The 22088-nt window shown below is 38.3% G+C and overlaps 1 protein-coding gene across 3 annotated transcripts in view; it reads right to left on the bottom strand.

Moving 5' to 3' along the window:
* HEPH (hephaestin) overlaps positions 1 to 22088 on the bottom strand; it is a 125528-nt gene that overhangs the window by 71010 nt on the left and 32430 nt on the right. For all 3 annotated transcript variants that reach the window (XM_047765482.1, XM_047765484.1, XM_047765485.1), the window contains exons 13-15: positions 11661 to 11874; positions 9947 to 10086; positions 8495 to 8626 (exon numbers count right to left, since the gene is read on the bottom strand). In XM_047765482.1, the coding sequence (XP_047621438.1) occupies positions 8495 to 8626; positions 9947 to 10086; positions 11661 to 11874 (486 nt within the window). The remainder of the gene's footprint in view (positions 1 to 8494; positions 8627 to 9946; positions 10087 to 11660; positions 11875 to 22088) is intronic.

Genomic DNA, 22088 nt, shown 5'->3' with positions numbered 1-22088 from the left:
TATAAGACAAGACACCATCAAACTCCAGGAAGAGAAAATAGGCAAAACATTCTCTGACATCAACCTTACAAATTGCTTCTCAGGTCAGTCTCCCAAAGCAAGAGAAATAAAAGCAAAAATATACCAGTGGGACCTGATCAAACTGAAAAGCTTTTGCACAGCAAAGGAAACCCAAAATAAAACAAAAAGACAACTTACAGAATGGGAGAAAATCATTTCAAATGATCAACAGACAAGGGCTTAGTCTCTAAAATATACAAACACCTTATACAACTCAACAGCAAAAAAGCCAACAACCCAATGGATAAATGGGCAAAAGACCTGAATAGACATTTCTCCAAGGAAGATATACAGATGTCCAGCAAGCATATGAAAAAATGCTCGACATCCCTGATTATTAGAGAAAATCAAATCAAAACTACCATGAGATACCACCTCTCACCAGTCAGAATGGCCATCATTAATAAGTCCACAAATAACAAATGCTGGAGGGGGTATGGAGAAAAGGGAACCCTCTTGCACTGTTGGTGGGAATGTAAGCTGGTACAACCACTATGGAGAACAGTACAGAGTACCTTAGAAAACTAGGCATAGAACTACCATATGACCCAGCAATCCCACTCTTGGGCATATATCTGGACAAAACTTTCCTTGAAAAAGACACATTTACCCACATGTTCATTGCAGCTCTATTCACAATAGCCAATACATGGAAACTACCCAAATGTCTATGCATAGATGATTGGATTAGGAAGAAGTGGTATATATACACAAGGGAATACTACTGAGCCTTAAAAAAGAATAAAATAGTGCCATTTGCAGTACCATGGATGAAACCCAAGACTCTCATACTGAGTGAAATATGTCTGAAAGAGAAAGACAAATACCACATGACATCACTTATATCTGGAATCTAATATACAGCACAAATGAACCTTTCCACAGAAAATAAAATCATGGACTTGGAGAATAGACTTACGGTTGCCAAGGCGCAGGGGGAGGGAGTGGTATGGATTGGGAGCTTGGGGTTAATAGATGCAGACGATTGCTTTTGGAATGGATTAGCAATGAGATCCTGCTGTGTAGCACTGAGAAGTATGTCTAGTCACTCATGATGGAGCATGATATTGGGAGAAAAAAGAATGTGTACATGTATATGTAACTGGGTCACTGTTCTGTACAGTAGAAAAAATTGTATAGGGAAATAACAATAAAAAAGTTTAAAAATTAAAAAATAAATTCAAAGAAAAAAAGAAAAATCTATCTAGAAAGCCCAATCCATCCATCTATTTCAAAATACATTCAGAATAAGAACACTTCTCACTCTTTTCTCTATATCAGGCTAGTCTGATCTGCCATCATTTCCTACCTGGATTAATCTAATTATTTCAGTCATTCTTCATTGCCTAATTCACTCCATAAGTGATCTCATACATATTATATCTTTAAATATCATCTAAAGTCTGATGAATCTTAAATCTCTATCTTGAGTTTGCACCTCTCTTGGAATCTTCAAACATGTGTAGCAAAATACCTCCTTGATATTTCCATTCATGTGTCCAATAATCTTAAACATTGTTTTTCAAATTGAGACCCCATTCTTCCTACTTGAAAAACTTGTCTTCTCTATTTTTTTTTAAATGACAGTTTCATTTCCATTGTCCCAGACCAAAACACTTGTAATAATCTTTTATTTTCTGCTCTTTTTTACTCCCAATTCACATTTAGACCATCAAAATATCTCATTAGTTTCACTTTATAAAGCCATGCTAAATATGATCACTGCTCATCACTTCCATCTATACCATCTTGGTCTGAGCTATCATCATCCCCTCATCTCTCACCAGAATTACTGCATTGTTTCCTTGATAATCTTCCTAATTCCTCCCTTGCCCTCTTATAGCCTCTTTTCAACATGGCAATCAGATTGGTCATATTGAAATGTAAGTCATATCACGTCATTCCCCTATTTAAATTCTCGGGTGTCTTTCCAACACACTTGAAGTCCCTATTATGGCCTATAAGACCCAACATGATCTGCTTCTCACTGTTCTTCCACTTGTAACTTTGTCATTTTCTCTTTCCCTTCTCCTTATGGCCCACTCAATTCCAGAATACTAGCAGCCTTGCTTTTCTGGTCATGCCAAATACACTCTTGCTTCAGGGTCTTTACTCTTGCTTTTCCTTTTTCTTGGAATGTTTTCCCCTTCCTCCAATACTCTTCTTATAGTTGCCTCCTTAGCTTTTCATATCCCCTAGGTCACAAATTAAATGTCACTGTCTCAGGAAGATCTATATACCTTTCCCCTTACCCTGTCACATTATTCTTTTCTGTTTCCTTCATAAAACTTACATGATTTTGTAAATATATATATCTACAAATTTACTTATTTATTACCTGCCTTGTCCCCCAGAGTATAAAATTTATGAAGGAGGGGTTCACACTTGCTTTATTAACCAATTTGCACTGCAATATTTATTAGTTACCCCATTTTTAGTTATAAAATGTGTTGCTAGACATTCATATTTCTTCTCATACATTTTCAGTCTATATACTCATTTTTTTGCCACTCTTTAAAAAATATGTGTTCTTCATATAGTAACAATGTCATATGTTAAATATATTTTTAGGGTCTCAAACTTAGAAAAACCTACCCTCACCTTGAATGCAGAAAAATTTTTACTTATATTGTCTTTTAATTATTTTATTTGTAAGCTATTTTACCTTAAATTTATTTGTAATTTATTTTAGCATATGGAAATAAGCAGAGATCTAATTTTATTTTCCCAAGGGATAACACCATGTCCTAAAACCATATACAACCCTCCCTCAGCATCCATGGGGGATTGGTTCCAGGAACTCCTATGTACACCAAAATCCATGCTTAAGTCCCTTATATAAATTATTTACATATAACCAAACACAGCCTTACATATACTTTAAATCATCTCTAGATTGCTTATAAAATCTAATATAATGTAACTTCTATGAAAATAGTTATAAATACAGTGTAAATACTATGTAAAAACCAGTTGCTGGCCCATGGCAAATTAGGGTTTTGATATTTGGAACTTTCCAGATTGTTTTTTGCAAATACAGGTAACTCATAGACAACACAGGTGTTAAGTGTTTCAACCCTCCACACAGTTGAAAATCCACATATAACTTTAGGTCAGCCCTCCATGTTCATGGCCCCTCATCAGTGGAGTCAACCAACCCAGATCGTGTAGTACTGTAATACATGTTTGTTGAAAAAAATTTCATGTATAATGTCCTCTGCAGTTCAAACCCATGTTGTTCAAGAGTGAACTGAATTTTCAATTTGTAGTTGGCTGAATGCTTGGATGTGGAACCAGTGGTTATGGAGGGCTGACTGTATTGATCACTCTTTCCTTTCTTCCACTGAAATGCCAACTTTTCCTAGTATTAAATTTTTATATACACTCGGCATAAGAGGAAATATTTCAATGCCATCGTGATGCTATTTCTACAGGAGCACAAGAAAGTCTGACTTTTATTACATATACCTCTCCTTGATACTTCTGACTAAGGGAACTATAAAGAATAGTAGCTGAATGAAAATCAAATGCCACTTTAATAGCTGAGACAGGGTCCAATAATTCCTATTTGCAGAATGCTGATAATAGATGAATTGATAAACTTTGACCAAAAGGCCTACACAAAGCTTCCTCATTCTATCCCCTTGAAAGTAAAATGGCTAGATCTACAGTGCAGGCATTGTCCTAACTCATATAACTAGTTCACTCACTTGCAGTCACCGATCAGCTTACCACATGGAAGCTGGCAGGACAATAAGGAGTGCTGAGATGAAAGAAACAGTAGCCCTGCTCACTAGTAAGGAATTCTTCAACAAATATCCTTGGTTCTTATTAATCAGATTAGTAACATCTCCCTTGTAAGAAGCTCTAAGGAGGGAGGTAGAAAGAATAAATATGGGCTAATAGTGGGATAGTGGTATAGTGGCACTCCCACTGCTATTGACAAAGATGGAACTAGCGTCTGTTTCAGGAATTTTTTTTTGCTTTTTTTTTTGGTTTCAGGAATTTGTACTTTGTCCTATTAATTATTTTTAACAGTACCATACTGATTAAATTATCATAGTGTTTTTTTTAACATGCATTAACTCATTAATCTTTTTTATTGAAGAATAGTTGATTTATAATATTGTGTTAGTTTTGGGTGTAAAGATAATATTCCATTATAGGTTATTCCAAAATATTAAATATAAATTTCTGTGTTATACCGTATATCCATGTTGCTCACCTATTTATGCATATTATGTATATATTAATCCCATATTCCTAATTTGTCTATTTCTCCTTCCTTCTCCCCTTTGGTAACCATAAATTTGTTTTCTATATCTGTGAGTCTGTTTCTGCTTTGTATATATATTTATTTATATCATTTTTAAGATTCCACATATAAGTGATATCTCATGATATTTGTCTGACTTACTTCACTATGCATAATATTCTCTAGGTACATCCACCTAATTAATCTTTTTAAAAATAGGTCTTGGCTCTTCTTGTCCATGTATTTTTTTTCCCAAGTCACCTTTTTATAGTCATTTCATTCAAGTATAAAAGTGTCTAAATGTGGTTTTTATTATAACTACCAAAAACTATGTTATTTAAGGTAAATCACCTCCTCTTAAATAATCATATTTTACAAAACTCCATTCTCAGCTCACCATTATTGTCACTCTGTACACTATCCCACTAGGTGATCTCATATCTGATCGTGACTTCAATTATCATCTATTGTGATGGTTAAATCTCTACATCTATTCCTGATGTCAATCGACAATTACATATCCATATTCAAATTGAATATAGCTTCCTATTATTATAAGTGCCCTCATTTCTACCTGGATGTCTTACAGGTACCTTATATTCAAGACATTCAAGTATAAACTTAAGATCTTCTTACTCTAAACAAACAAAACACCCCACTACTTCATGCTTTTTAAATCTCCTTTGTGAATGGTATGACCATCCAAGTGCTTAATCCAAAAGTAAGCTTGTTATCATTTACTCTCTCTTATCCTTAACATCTGTATAATCATTATATTTTATTGATTATATATTAACATCTCTCAAACCCATTTAATTATCTCAATCCTCATTTCCTACCACTTTTGTCATTGTCATTGTCATTGTCATCACTTGTGCAGATTACTACAATAACCTTCTAAAGTGAGTTCCCTGCATCCAATGTATCCCTTTTCTCCTTTTTAGTCATTTATCGATGATCTTAATACCTATATCACCATCTTCCTATATACCCCAATCTCCACTGCTCGGTGACTTTTAAATTCTGTATTGATAATACATGTAACACTCTAGCCTCTTAGTCCCTTGTTCTCCTCATCTCCAGTATCTTTCACTTCCACTTTACTTTAGCCCTTGGTCAAACCACAGACTGTCTCATCACCTAAATTTCTCTGCTTAAGTCTTAAACCATATTCACTATTTTCACCCACACATCTCCTAATTACTCCTTAGTCCATTATAATCTGCCTTACTTTCCCATCAGTTTATCAAAAGCACCAGCCACTCCCTTATTGCTATATCTAATGGAAAATTTTATATTCTTATCTTATTTAACCTCTCTGAGGAACCTGAAACTGTTGACATCTTCATCATTCAAATTATCTTCTTTCTAACATTTTTGATGCCATATTTATCCTGGTTTTCATCCTAACATCTTACTTCTTCTCATGCTTACATTTCAATTATTACCTCCCTTCAAAATGGTTTTCCTCAGGGTCTTATTCTAGGATTCCTACTGTCTCATTGACTGTACTCTTCCAAGACAACTGTGTTTGTTCTTTTGCCTTCAGTTGCTACATAAATGTTGATGCCATTAATATATAATCCCTAAAATAATACCTTTCTTTTGAGTTCTATACCTTTATGTCTATTAGATATCTCTATTTGGTTGTATTATGGGCATCTCAAATTCAAGAAATTCAAAAATGAACTCACAATCATTAAATTTTCCCTATACCAAATCAGTTTATTCCCAAGTCCCCTATATTGGTGAATGACATCACTATTCACCCAGTTGTCCAATACAAAATCTATTTACCTGGTTGTCCAGGACAAAAATCTTAGAGCCATTCTAGGATTTTCCTAAAATATGTGGTTGTTGTACAAGAATCCTTCTTACTTCAATATCAAATCCTGTTGATTCTACTTTATTTTTTTAGAACCTATCCCCTTTCCTCAACTTCAAATTTCATTGCTTACTACTGGGTCTTTACATATTGCATTCCCCAAATTTGGAATTTCTTTTCCCCTAATTTTCTTCCACACTATCACTTTACCCACATGCATACAGCTCATCCTTTATATTAGTAGTTCTTCAAAGTGTAGTTCCTGATCCAGCAACATCATCAACTTGTTTGAATAAGAAAATTCTTGGAATCCATTCCAGACCTACTGAATCAGAGGCTCTAGGGGTGATCCTAGCAATCTATAGTTTAACTAGATTTCCATGTTAGTCTAATGCGTTCTAAAGTTTGAGAACTACTGATTTAGAGCTCAGCTAAGATATGGTAACTGATTAGGGCCCTGTCAGACTCCTGGGCACAAAACACCTTTCTGTGTCCCACATTTCTTATCTTTAGGAAATGGGCCTAATTCAGCCCCCATGGCCTTCCCAGAGTTCCAAGGAGAAGATTCAGACAGTTGGTGATTGTGGAATGGAGGAGATGGAAAGACAAGGGAGGAACAGTCAAGGAACAATTGTGCAGCCTTGGAGCAGGATGCTGGTCCCTGTCAAGGGATACACATAACGATGTAGGCATCTTACATAGCTAGGAGAAAATTTATACTCCTTATGCTTCTTTTAGAAATGAATACTTTAAAATTGAACAGATTTTTTGTGCTTCTCCCTTGTTTGATTGCACCCTAGACACACTCACCTGTAAGCTAAAAATTAGGCACCCTGAGCACAATTGACTGTGAGTTAAAGATTATTAGCATGATGTTTTTTAAGAACTTTCCTTGTTGTTCTAATCTCTGATCAATATGCCCTTTTCACAGCTACTGTTGTTCTAGGCAATAACCCAGAAGACCACCACTAGGATCGTGCTGAGAGCTCATGATGCCAGCTTTGATGACAGATATTCCCCCAAAGAAAGAAGAATGTACATTTGCCTCAATCCTGATTCTTATCTGAAAGCCTGTTTTTCTCCTTTTAGACTATAAAATTCCCTGCAATTCTTCCCCAAAGGAGGACACAGTCTTTAAGGAATTAACCTGTTATGGCCTCCTTTGCCTGGCAAAGCAATAAAAGCTATTTTTTTTCTTTTTCACCCAAAACTCTGTTTCTGCATTTCTATTCTGCACTGGTGGACAGAGGCTGAGTTTCAACAACAACCATCACCTACTCTGGGAAACCAACCTTGATCACCCGAACATTAGATTAGATACCCTAATCTACACCTCCATAGCACATTTTAAAAATCCCTGTTTTACACTGAAAACATTGTGTTATAATTACCAGTTTACTTATCTCTATGTCATAACAGCCCAAGTATTTTAAAGGTAGGAAGAAATCTTATTTCTCACTATTTCCATAACTTCTAACATTGTTTCTGCACACAGTAGGCATCTTGTAATTGTTTATTCAATGAATGAATAATCATAAGAGAATGTGGTCAGGATTTTAGTAGCCCTACCTTTAGTATTAGAAGTTTAGTGTGTAACTGGGGTTAAGATTTGTTGGTACTAAGGTGATAAGAAATTTATATATGACTGGGTTTAAGAAAACAATGGCCAAGATTAAGTTCATATCTACAGAGGGTTAGAAGCTTAATCCGTATTCAGGGTTCAGGACAGTATAAGGCTCTATGTGCAGCAAGTGCTGGGTACATCTTTCAGGAAACAAAAGACATAATAGGGTCAGTAGCCTGTTTGAAATTGAAAAAAAAAAAGAGCATTTCATAGAGACAAATTTAGGCTGTGGCTTAGTTATGGTTAATATTCCCATTTCTGTTCTCTAAGAGAATATTTTAAAAAATTTTTATAATGATTTTTATCTTTTCTATTATAGAAGGCTTACAGTGTTCTGTCAATTTTCTAGTGTGCAGCGAAGTGACCAAGTCTCTCTCTCTCTCTCTCTCTCTCACACACACACACACACATACATATTTTCCGCATATTATTCTCCATCATGCTCAATCACAAGTGACTATATATACTTCCCAGTGGTAACAGCAGGATCTCATTGCTTATCCATTCCAAATGCAATATTTTGCATCTATCAACCCCTGATTCCCAGCCCATCTCACTCCCTTGCCCTCGCCCTACAAGTCTATTCTCTAAGTATGTGAGTTTCTTTTCTGTGGAAAGGTTCATTTGTGCTATGCATAAGAGAATATTTAAAAAAATAAAGGAACAAACTGAGAGGACTGAAACAGAGATGTCTCACTACCTATTTCCTTCACTAAATGTTCCCACTCACCAGGTTCAGCAGCCAGTGGCCAGCCAGTTCTAGATTCTAGCACTCCATGGGCATGAACAGAGTAGGGGCGGCTGGCATTATTCTTGAACACCACAGTTAGAATATCACCGACCTCTCCTCTGAGAAGTGGACCTAATACATGCAAAGGAAGAAAAATTCTAATTAGTGGAATAGTGGGACAGGTACATTAAAGGAATTAAAGAAAGGTATATATATAGGAGCTCCCTAGAATTAGGAGCTTTCCCCAAGAAGGGATCCAAAGACTGAAAGTCAAGACTAACTCAATTTTTAAATTCAGGTGTTCCCATCATGGCCCAGCTGTTAATGATTCTGACTAGTGTCCATAAGGATGTGGGTTCGATACCTGGCCTCATTCAGTGGGTTAAGGATCTGGCATTGCTGTGAGCTGTGGTGTAGGTTGCAGATGTGGCTCTGATCCCCTGTTGCTGTGGCTGTAGTGAAGGTAGGTGATTATAGCTCCTATTGGACCCCTAGCCTGGGAACCTCCATATGTCGCAGGTGTGGCCTTAAAAAGACAAAAAGACAATTTTTTTTCTTTTTAGTTCAAAAGGCCTTAAACATATACCTATACTCACAAAATGAGGGTAGTTCAACAGCAATTTTGCCTCCAATTTTCTCCACTTCTTCCACTCCAACTCTCTTTGTATAATAAATACACTAAGGTTCTAAATAATCAGGTCTCTATGGAATCATCGTTGGTAGGGAGTGACAGTTTGGCACAGAGTAAGGAATTGCTGAGTTCCCTTCAAGGGCCAGTGGGCCCCTTCTGTATGAGACAACAATAAAGAAACTCATTGGCCCCTATAAGAGTGAAGAAACTACAGCAAAAATTGAAATCATGGAAGGGTAATACTGGTTCCCTGTACCATTTTTTTCTACTTTTTAATATTCTTAAGTTACCTTGTTTTTAGCATTTTAAAAAATCCAGGGAGTTCCCATTGTGGATTTTTGGGTTATGAACCTGACTAGTATCCATGAAGATGTAGGTTTGATACCTAGCCTCACTCTGTGGGTTAAGGAACTGGCTTGTGAGCAGTGGTTTAGGTCACAGACATGACTCAGATCCTGCATTTCTGTGGCCGTGGCATAGGCCAGAAGCTTAAGCTCTGATTTGACCCCTAGCCTGGGAGCTTCCATATGCTCCTGGTACAGCCCTAAAAAGCAATAAAATAAAATATTTTTTTAAAATAAAAAATCCATCACACTTACAAATCCCTAGGCATAGAATACTGGAAATACCTGGTTCAGGTTGTAGTGGAATTCATGAATTACCTCCTTTTCATTGCTTTTTTTCATGGCTGATTTATAAAATATGACCATAGTTCCAGCATGTTACAAGGCAAAACTGATAATGGAAAATGTGCAGGCCTTCCTTATATGAAATAGCCTCCATATGAGAAGCACAGACTTCTAGACTAGGATTTCTCTTACCTAAGATCCCCAAGTGTTCCTCTGGTCCAGTCCTTGGCCTTGGGATTCTGAATGTAGCATCAGTGTATTCCCTGAATACAGCTTTCTTGTATCTGGAGCCCAGGAGTCCATCTTTTTTACTCAGGAATATGTGACCATAACTAGAGGAATCCAAAGAGTGATATCAGCACCTGACCCTCAACTCCTCACTTTCAGATATAGGGAAGCTAAGTCAGACTCAACTTCATATAACAGATATAAGAAGGAAGGGACCTATTCCTTCTAATGTCAGAATAGACATCACTTGGCTGCATAACTGGACTTAAAACTGGAAAATTTTGATATTTATTTGTGTCCCCTTGTTTTCCATTATTCAGCTAGGAATTTATAGTAAGATTATATGGTAATAACACGAGGATAAGAATCAGAGGCCCTGAACACTAGCTCTAGCCTTAATGATGTCTTAGATAGAGTTAGTCTGACAAAAGGACAAGGTGCAATGTGGTTGAGAGTATTAACTGCTTCTCCTGCTGGTGGGTAAGCTGTAGGGAAGGGTAGGAATAGAATTAAATCTTACATACTTCTCCTTATGGAATTTTTCCTGTTTGTAAACAGGAAAAAGAGCTTTATTATTCATTTTATCATTTCATATTCTCAGTAGACTGCTGAGGTAGGTATATCCTAGAGGTGGAAATCAGTGATGCAGAGGTTATAGGGCTTATCTTCATTGATAACATCAGCCAGAAAGGGATGTAGGGCTTGGATTAAAGACTAGTCAAGTTCTTACAACTATAACACATCACTTTAAAGATGAGTAAATGAAGGGCCAGAGAAAGAAACTAATTTTATAGGTTGAAGAACAACTTAGCAAGAAAGCTTCAACCTTCAACAACCAACATAAAGAATTGGCAAAGGGTAGTGAGAACATAAAAAATAAACACAGTGAAAATTACTAAGTTGTACCTTAGTTTCCATTCTCACCTCCTTAATTTTTAGCAATAGAATCACCTAGGCTTTAGCTGAGCACATGACTTCCCAACCAGAGGTAACACTTCCCAGATTTTCTTGAAGCTAGATAGGGCCATGTGAATATGTTTAGGATATCAGGGTATGAGAAAAAGTAATGTATACAACTTCCAGATCATTGCCTTATATACAATGCTTCTTGCCTTGAATTTATTTCCCCTTTCTTGATAGCTGGGAATGATTACAACTGGAATAGACATCTTAATTCAAGAGATTAAAGCAAGTATTGTGGGTAACTATAAACTCATTGGCCTTCAACTGCTCATATTTGTACTATTATATAAGCAAGAAATAAATTTGAGACTTATTTAAACCACTCTATTTGGAGCTTTTTCTTCTATACAGCTTAACCTCTATCTTAATGACATTTTGTCAAGGCACAGCTGATCTTGGGGTATTCGGTCCCTTGAGGAAATCCTCTATAAAATTTAAGTCCCAATATAGATGCTTCTGGATAACCAGAGGAAAGGAGGAAAAGATTGAGAGCATGAGGATATGAGAAAGATCTTTTACTTAGCTCTGTATAGCAACATAAAAGAAGCACTGAGTTTCAGCTTACCTGTGGTCTAGTCCCTGCTCAAGACTCACTTGTATTTTATTAGGTAACTTTAGATAAGTGCCTTCTCATATCAGAATTTCCATATCCTCCTTATCTGTAAAATGATCCAGAATCTCTGAAAATGTGATTTCTTCTTTTCTGAGGACTTACCTGTCCATCTCAGACTGGTTGTGCCATTCTAGTTCCCAGCTCCTGTCAGGGCAATAGTCCCACTCCATCTCTTCTGCCATAATGTAGTAGATCCTTGCAGCTTGGTAATGTTGACGAGGGTTGGCTTGGCGGCCAGGACACTGGGAGACATTATAGATTGCCCTCATCCCTGCTTCTCTATGGCTGCCTGCCTGGCAGTAAATCTCAAATGTCCCTGAGTTTGGAACAGAGAGCAAAACCTGAATCAGAATCACCTGTGTAGTGTTCTCTATACATAATGCACAGTGGGTAGTTTCAGAGAAGGTTCTTCCATGCATTAGTAAAAGATTATTATAAGTTTATTGAGAGCAATGAGTACAGAGGTTAAGAGCTCTGGTGCCAAAGCTACACTGCCTAGGTCTAAAAATAAACTTCTTCTAGGATGACCAACTCCTCCCTTTTTACCAAGGGCTTTCCTAGTTTTAGCGATAAAAGTCCCATATCTCTGGAAACTCCTCAGTTCTGAACAAACTGGGATGTTCAATCACCCTATCTGACACTTATTAGCTATATAACCTTCAGGAAAGTTTTAATCCTCTGTATGTTTCAGTTTCCTCATGGTGAAATGGAGGTCATTTTACTTACTGAATAGGATTGTTTTACAATTAAATACAATAATTTGTACATATTGCTTGGCATAGCATATAGTAAATGTTCAATAAGTGAAACTATAAGTACCTAAAGCTGTAATAATTATTATTTGAAGGAAGACACTGACCAATTTTCTCCCTTTTATACCAAGTCCCAAAGAAACAAAAGTGGGCATATGTAGAAATATCAACTTCTTCATCAGAAGAATGCTCACATCAGAGACATTTGGAATGACCTTCCCTAACTTTTTACAATGAAATGTTTGGATATCAGTCTTTTTTGTATTTTTTCAAGGCCACACCCACAGCATATAGAGGTTCCCAGACTAGGGGTCTAATCAGAGATGTAGCCACTGGCCTACACCCCAGCCACAGCAACCCACTGAGCAAAGCCAAGGACCAAATTTGCATCTTCATGGATACTAGTCATTCATTTCCACTGAGCCATGACAGGGACTCTGGAATGTTTGGATATCATTCTTAAATGTCTGAGTTGTAGAGCTCCTTGGATCTGATCTGAAGATCCAGGTTTCTATGTCAAGGATACAAAGGCTCATAAACTGAAGGTGAAGATACATTACTTAGGACATTTTTCTTAGTATGCCTTCCTTTATTGCTCACTCCCTATATCAACACTACAAATTCTTCTTCTTGGCTTTCAAAGGCCTCTCTGAGCTAGCTCCAAACTACTAACCACGCTTCCCACTCTGTCCCAAATTAAACGGTGCTCCAATTAAATCTGTCCCTGATTGCCTCTCCCACACATCTCATTCCTATATTGGAATTTTCACTCATGTTGTTATTACTTTTCCATAGTACACCTGCTTACCCCCTTCCCCATAAATACCTATAAGAATTCATTCATTCTCTAAAACCCAATTCATGTTTCATCTTTTACAGAAAGCCCTCCCTTATTATTCTAGCTGAGATTGGCCTCTACGTTCTCGGCCTCTCCACTCTTAACACAATTCATATCTAAATGACATGGCTAAGACCTAAGTGGTCTTCTATTTAAAAATGGTCCTTTTGGGAGGATGGAGGGAAGATGGTGGAGTAGTAGGACATGAGGCTCAACTACTTCCACAAATACACTGAAAATACATCTATGTATGGACATATTTGCACAGAAAATTTGCTAAAAGCTGACAAAAGACCTCAGGATTATGATAGAACAAGAAAAACTTCATGAAAATGGGACAAAAGAAAGAAGAAAGGAGAAAAATATGTAAAAGGAAGCGAGATGGTGCTTGAACCCCTAGGAAGGAGCTGGAAAGAAGAAAACCTCATGCACCCTGGGAAGTTCCCCCACCAATGATGGGATCAGCCCAAACAGAAGAGGAACTCTAGACAATGGGCATGAAGAAGTTAAAACAGAAACAGTCCTCCTCAGTCAGTGCTACAGGAAACCATACGCAGGTGCAAGCAAGTGTTGGGAACTAAAACTTTGGCTTTAGAGATTGGACTCAAAGAGGGAGCTGGGGGGCTGGCTATATGGGAGAAAAAAAAAACAGGGTTGGCCACATGGAAACAGCCTGGAGGAAGTAGAGTATAGGGCAACCACAACTGAGGGTGTGTAAGCAGAGGTAATCCAGTCAGGCTTAGAGGCTAGATGCTACTGTTTGGGGGAGCTGGAAGGAAGGGGTGGGATCCACAACCACAGTCTTGTTCCCTTCTCATGTGCTTTTTCAAGCTTCAGGACACTGCCTGTTTCAGCTCAGGGAGCCACCTGGCAGCAGTGGCTGCCTAGCAGCAGCAGGGAAGCAACCCCACATATAGGGCTGCAGTGCCCTTGGAGCAGGTAGAGTAACTGCCTAGGGAAATAACAAAAGCTCCCAACTCCTACCAGTGGTCTCCATGCTAGTAACACTTTACCTGTGCCAGAAGAGCCACTGGTGGTGGTGTCTATTCCCCGTTAGAGTGGTAAACGCTGCAGCTCCACTCAGTGGCTCTACAGGGGCTCACACTGGTGGAACCAGTTCCAAAAGAGCCAAGACAGGACCACCAGTGCCCATTCCCCATGGGAACTGTACATAGCCTGACCAAGAAAAGAACAAGTTCCTGCAGGAGCTTGCACTAGTGGCACCAGATCTGCACCAAAAAGAACCAAGAGAGGGCTGAATGTGCACACTCCATGCTAAAGCTGTGGGTTGCCTGGCTGGAGAAAGGCAAAAAGCACAGGGCCCCTGCCATCAGCCCTTCAAAGGCCCACATCAGTGGCACTAATTCCATACCAAGGGAGTCATAGGAGGCCCATTAATCAACATTTCAATCCACAGCAGCTACAGAGAGTACCACTACCATTAGCCAAGTGGGGGGAGGGACTGGCAGAAGTACATGTCCTGCAGCGACAGAGAGAGTCTGTTAGAAAAAATCAGGGAGAAGACCCCATATTTGAAGCTTTAGAAAGATTCCCTGGAGTGGCCAAGCAAGGGGAATGATGGCAGAATGGCAGTGCCAACAGCTACAGCTACAGAGAGCAGTTATTAGAGATTTTCTGGCAAAGGGAGGGGCAACAGAAGCAACTACTGACTTTGAAAGCTACAGGAAATAGTCCTGAAAGCTACCTGGTAGCAGGTGAGGTTGCAGGAGACCCTGCTCCACTGTGTGCTGCAAAAGCAATTCTGTGAACTGTGAATCACTGCCACCTGCCTCACAGACCCCATACCTAGAAGCCACTCAGATCCAAGAGAAGGAGTCTGATACTGCTGCTCTAAACACATGCACTGGGTACACATGAACTGCTACTACCCACGTGAAAACTCCAGGACTGGGCACCTGCTGCTGCCATTCCTATTGTCAAAAGGATGATAAATGGAAAAATAGACATTATGAGAGGACAAAGAAATAGCTTTCAGACAAGGGAACAAGACAAAAACCACTAAATTATGAGGAGATAGGCAATTTACTTGAAAAAGGATTCAAAGTGATGATAGTAAAGAAGAACCAAGATCTTGGAAAAAGAATGGAGAGGAAGATTGAGAACTTAAAGTAAATGTTAAAAAAAGAGGTAGAGGACTTAAAGAGCAAGATGAATAGCACAATAACTGATATGAAAAATATCTAGAAGGAAACAATAACAAGTTAATGAAGCAAAAGAGCAAATAAGTGAGGTGGAACACAGAGTGATGGAAACCACTGCCACAGAAAAGAATAAAAAAAAAATGAATCAAAAGAACAGAGGAGAGCGTAAGAGACCTCTGGGACAACATTAAACATACCAACATTCACATCATAGGAGTGCAAGAGAAGAGAGGGAGAAAGAGCCAGAGAAAAATATTTGAAGGGATTATAGCCAAAAATATCCATAATATGGGGAAGGAAATAATGTCAAGTTGAGGAAGCATGGAAAATTCCATATAAAATAAACCCAAGGAGAAACATAGCAAAACATATACTAATCAAACAGATAAAAATTAAAGACAAAGAAAAAATATTAAAAGCCACAAGGGAAAAGAAATAAATCACATATAAGGAAACCCCCATAAGGATAACAACTGATCGTTCAGCAGAATCTCTACAAGCTAGAAGATGGTGGCAAGATATATTTGAGGTGATGAAGAGGAAGAACATAGAAACAAGACTACTCTATGCAGCAAAGCTCTCATTCAGTTTGGATGGAGAACTCAAAAGCTTTGCAGACAAGCAAAAGCTAAGAGAATTCAGCACCACCAAACCAATTCTACATCAACTACTAAGGAACTTCTCTAAGCAGAAAAGGAAAAGCCGTTCTTAGAAAAAAAGAATATTACAAATGAAAAGCTCACTGGTAAAAGCAAAGATGCCATCAAAGTAGAAAATCACCCATTGACAAATATGATAGCCAAACTAGGAAGCATGAGAAGAGGAGAGGACAAACACAGAACATTGAAAATGCATTTGAAGTTAAGAGACAAAAACCAGAAACAATTCTGAAAACATATTGATGGATATATCAAAATATAAGTGGATTATCAAATAAAAAACTATAATTGTCATACACATAAAAAAGAAAAAACAAGCCAAACATAACACTAAATATGGTTGGCAAATTGCAAGAGAAGACGACAAAAATAGGAAGGGAAGAAATAAGAACCAAAAAAGCAATTAAAAAAAATTAAGTAAATGACAGTAAGTACATACTTAACCATAATCGCATTGAATATAAATGGAGTAAATTATCCAACTAAAAGACATTGACTGGCTGAATGGATACAAAAAGAAGACCCATATACATGCTGTTTACAGAGACCCACTTATTTAAGGACTCATACAGACTCAAAGTGAGAGAATGGAAGTATTACATGCAAATGGAAAATACAGAAAAGCAGTAGAAATACAGGCAAACTCAATTTTAAAATAAAGAAAGTCACAAGAGACAACTCATACAACTCAACAGCAAAAAAGCCAACAACCCAATGGATAAATGGGCAAAAGACCTGAATAGACATTTCTCCAAGGAAGATATACAGATGGCCAAGAAGCACATGAAAAAATGCTCAACATCTCTGATTATTAGAGAAAATCAAATCAAAACTATATCATGAAATACCACCTCACACCAGTCAGAATGGCCATCATTCATAAGTCCACAAATAGCAAATGCTGGAGGGCGTATGGAGAAAAGGGAACCCTCCTGCACTGTTGGTAGGAATGTAAGCTGGTACAACCACTATGGAGAACAGTATGGAGGTACCTTAGAAAACTATGCATAGAACTACTATATGACCCAGCAATCCCACTCTTGGGCATATATCCGGACAAAACTTTCCTTGAAAAGACACATGCACCTGCATGTTCATTGCAGCTCTATTCACAATAGCCAAGACATGGAAACAACCCAAATGTCCATCTACAGATAATTGGATTAGGAAGAAGTGGTATATATATGCAATGGAATACTACTTAGCCATAAAAAGAACGAAATAATGCCATTTGCAGCAACATGGATTAAACTAGGGACTCTCATACCGAGTGAAATATATCTGAACGAGAAAGACAAATACCATATTATATCACTCATATCTGGTATCTAATATAGGGCACAAATGAACGTTTCCACAGAAAATAAACTCATGGACTTGGAGAATAGACTCATGGTTGCCCAGGGGAGTGGGAGGAAGTGGGATGGATTGGGAGCTTGAGGTTAATGGATGCAAACTATTGCTCTTGGAATGGATTAACAATGAGATCCTGCTGTGTAGCACTGACAACTCTGTCTAGATACTTACAATGCAGAATTTTAATAGGAGAAAAAAGAATGTATACATGTATGTGTAATCTGGATTCCCATGCTGTACCATGGAAAAAAAATGTGTTGGGGGAAATAACAATAAAAATAAATAAAAAAAAAAGAAAGACAAAGAAGGACTTTACATAATGATTAAAGATCAATCCAAGACAAAGATATAACAATTGTAAATATATATGCACCCAACATAGGACCACCACAATTTATGAGGCAACTACTAACAGCCATAAAAGGAGAAATCAACAGTAACACAGTTCTAGTAAGTGATTTTAACACCCCACTTACAGCAATGGATGTATCATCCAGACAGAAAATCAATAAGGAAACATAGGCCTCAAATGATACACTAGACTAAATAGACTTGACTGATATCTATAGAACTTTTCACCCTAATGCAGCACAATATTCTTCTCAAGAGCACATGGAACATTCTCCAGGATAGATCACATTTGGGGCCACAAATCAAGCCCTGGTAAATTTTTTTAAATGAAATTATTTCAAGCATTTTCTTTTTTAAGGAAAGTTTTATCCGGATATATGCCCAAGAGTGGGATTGCTGGGTCATATAGTAGTTCTATGCATAGTTTTCTAAGGTACCTCCATACTGTTCTCCATAGTGGTTGTACCAGCTTACATTCCTACCAACAGTGCAGGAGGGTTCCCTTTTCTCCATACGCCCTCCAGCATTTGCTATTTGTGGACTTATGAATGATGGCCATTCTGACTGGTGTGAGGTGGTATTTCATGATATAGTTTTGATTTGATTTTCTCTAATAATCAGAGATGTTGAGCATTTTTTCATGTGCTTCTTGGCCATCTGTATATCTTCCTTGGAGAAATGTCTATTCAGGTCTTTTGCCCATTTATCCATTGGGTTGTTGGCTTTTTTGCTGTTGAGTTGTATAAGTTGTTTGCATAGTTTAGAGATTAAGCCCTTGTCAGTTGATAATTTGAAATGATTTTCTCCCATTCTGGAAGGTGTCTTTTGGTTTTCTTTTTGGTTTCCTTTGCTATGCAAAAGCTGGGAACTTTTATTAGGTCCCATTGGTTTATTTTGCTTTTATTTCTGTTGCTTTGGGAGACTGACCTGAGAAGCCATTTGTAAGGTTGATGTCAGAGAATGTTTTGTCTATGTTGTCTTCCTGGAGTTTGATGGTGTCTTGTCTTACATTTAAGTCTTTCAGCCATTTTGAGTTTATTTTCATGCATGGTGTGAGGGTGTCTTCTAGTTTCTTTGAGTTGCATGCAGCTGTCCAGCTTTCCCAGCAATACATGGTGAAAAAACTTCATGTTCTTGCTTTCTTTATAAAAGATTAACTGACCATAAGTGTCTGGATTTATTTCTGGGATCTCTATTCTGTTCTATTGGTTTGTATGTCAGTCTCAGTACCAGTACTGCACTGTCTTAATGACCATGGCTTTGTAATATTGCCTGAAGTCTGGGAGAGTTATGCCTCCTGCTTGGTTTTTGTTTCTCAGGATTGCTTTGGCAATTCTGGGTCTTTTGTGGGTCCATATAAATGTTTGGATTGTTTGTTCTAGTTCTGTGAAAAATGTCATGGGTAATTTGATAGGGATTGCATTGAATCTGTAGATTGCTTTGGGTGGTATGACTATTTTTACAATATTAATTTTCCCAACCCAGGAGCATGGAATATCTTTCTCATTGGTGAAAAACTGAAAGCATTTCTACTAATATCAGAAACAAATCGAGGATGTCCACTTTCACCAATTTTATTCAACATAGTTTTTCAATTCCTAGCCATGGCAATTAGGGAAGAAAAAGAAATAAAAGGAATCCAAATTGCAAAAAGAAGTAGAACTATCACTCTCTACATATGACATGATACAATATTTAGAAAATCCTAAAGACAGAGCAAGAAAACTGTTAGAGCTCATCAGTGAATTTGTTAAATTTGCATGATACGAAATCAATACATAGAAGTTGATTGTGTTTCTATATACTAATAATGAAAAGTCAGAAAGAGAAATTAGGGAAACCATACCTTTTACCACCACATCAGAAAAAAAAAAAAAACATACATAGGAATAAAATTACCTAAAGAGACAAAAAGACCTGTAGTCTCAAAACTATAGGACTGATGAAACAAATCAAAGATGACACAAGTAGATGGAAAGATATACCATGCTCTTGGATTGGAAGAATCAATATAGCTAAAATGACAATACTGGGGAAGGATCAAGATGGCAGAAGAGTAAGATGTCATGCTCACTTTCCCCCCAAAATATCAAAAAAATCTACATGTAAAATGATTCACACAGAACATCTACCGAATGCTGGCAGAAGAACTTAAAACTCCAAAAAGGGAAGAATGTCTTGACACAACTGAGTAGGACAAAAGAAAAAGAAAAAGAGGGAGAGAAAAGGAATAGGAACTATGAAAGAGAAAAGGAACCCAAATCCTTGGAAGCCACATAAGCAACTGGGAGATTAGCTGAGGTGGAGGGATCTCAAATTCACTGAGAAAGCACAGCAGCTGGACTGAGGAAGGCAAAGTAGAGTGAAGGCCACAAAGATCATCTATACCACTTCCCTGGACACCACAGCCTTAGATGCTCTGACAGGGGCCTGGTGCTCAGACTAAGGCTCTGAGGGTTGGTTCCTTGGAATGGACTATATTAGGCTGTGTTGGGGTAGCCTGAGAGGCTAAGGAGTGGTTTGTCATGGGTGGGGGTGTGCTATGGGCTAGGGAATGGAATGCCATGGCAGAGAGAACCCAGGAGGAAGTCTGGCCTAAAGGAGAAGCTAGGTGCCATGGTTGGAGAAGGTAAGAGGAGGAGGGGTGTACAGCCACAGGAATGTCCCTGTGTACATGCAGGCCCTTAGAGGGCACAGTGCCTCTGGCACAGGCTATGGGTGGCAAGAAGCCACTAGCTCAGGCTAAAAGAGACTGGGCCCTTCTTGTGCAGGGCACAGGTAGCAAGGCACCTCGTGTGTGGGCTAAGGGCAGTGAGGGGGGTAAGTGGGATGTGCTGCCTCTTGTGTGATCTACAGGCAGCACAGACAGACCTCTGCAGTCATCTTAGAGGCCAGAGGGAGGTGTGTCCTGCCTCCACTGGGGGCCTGTGAGAGGGCTATACCTGTGGCCCCAGTCACCTCAGGGGTTGGCAAAAATGAAACAGGGCACTGCAACCAAACACCACCCACTGTTGCTCTCACTCCCCTAGGAACACACCTTCCCTGCTGCTGCCACTGCCAAACGCCCTGGGCAGTGTCCAGATGCTAGATCACTGTCCGTTCCCAGGAACCTACAACTAGGAGCAACCTCTGCAGCACCTCTCTTGTGGGATAAGTGGGATGAGGTGCTTATTGCATGGTCAACAGGTGGCGGGGGCAAACCACCACAGTTATCTCTGACTCTAGAGGTAGGCATGGCCTGCCACCACAAGGGGTCTCTGAAAAGTGAACATTTGTGGACCCAATCACCTCAGAGGAAGGCATTGCAATCAAATATTTCCTGTTGTTGCTCTGACTCCCCTGGGAACACAAAAACCCCACTGCTGCCACTGTCAAATGCTCTGAGCAATTAAAAAATCTGCCTGAGGCTCATTACCACTTTGCAAGGCCCTGAAACTAGGAGTAGCCTGTGCCACCTTCATGCAGGTCCTTGTTGTTCTTAAGAGTCCAGCAACCAGGCACTGACTACTAGCCCTACCCATTGCCTTCTTCTCACTGGAAACACACTCAGCACTCTGGGGAAGAGTCTGCTCACACCAAGGAAATAGAGAGCAAATATCCAAACTCCCATGCCAAAAAAAAAAAAAAATAGTAACCACCCACAAAATACAAAAGGGAGCTCTTGCATAGAAGTAACCCTCTAGGACTACAGTTTGGCTTCCCTAAACTCACAGAAAAAGAAAATCATAAGCAAGATGAAAAAGCTCAGGACCATTTCCAGTTTTTTTTTTTTTTTAAGGAGAATTCAACTGAAGCAACAAACAATGAAACAGACCTCAGCAGTCTCAAAGACACTGAGTTCAAAAAGGATATAGTGAAAAAACGCTGAAGGAATTATGGCTGAATATCAAGGAATTAAGAGTGGACATGGTAATTGTAATGTATACATGTAAGGATAACCTGACTCCCTTGCTGTACAGTGGGAAAATAAAAAAAATTATTAAAAAATAAAAAAAGAGTGGACATGAACAGTAATGCAGACCACATTAGAAAGGAACTAGAAAATATAAGGAGGAACACAGAAAAATTAGAAAATTCATTTACAGCGATGAAAACTGAGCTAAAGGCACTAAAAAAGCAGAATAAATAATGCAGAGGAATGAATTAATGACTTGGAAGATAGAATAATGAAATCATTCCATAATGAAATGAAATAACAGAATCAGTACAGCAGAAAGAAAACCAAATAAAAAATATAAAAGCAATATAAGAGATCTATGAGATAATATAAAGCAGGCCAATCTGCATAATAGGAATTCCAGAATGAGAAGAAAAGGGGAATTAAAATATATTTAAATAAATTATGTCTGAAAACTTTACAAATCTAAAGGAGACTGATATCAAGACACAGGAAGCACAGAGGGACGCAAACA

The sequence above is a fragment of the Phacochoerus africanus genome, chromosome X (assembly GCF_016906955.1).
Source record: "Phacochoerus africanus isolate WHEZ1 chromosome X, ROS_Pafr_v1, whole genome shotgun sequence".
Taxonomy (NCBI): Eukaryota; Metazoa; Chordata; class Mammalia; order Artiodactyla; family Suidae; genus Phacochoerus; species Phacochoerus africanus.
Note: the sequence above shows the minus strand (reverse complement) of the source record. Positions and strands in the feature narration are given on the sequence as shown.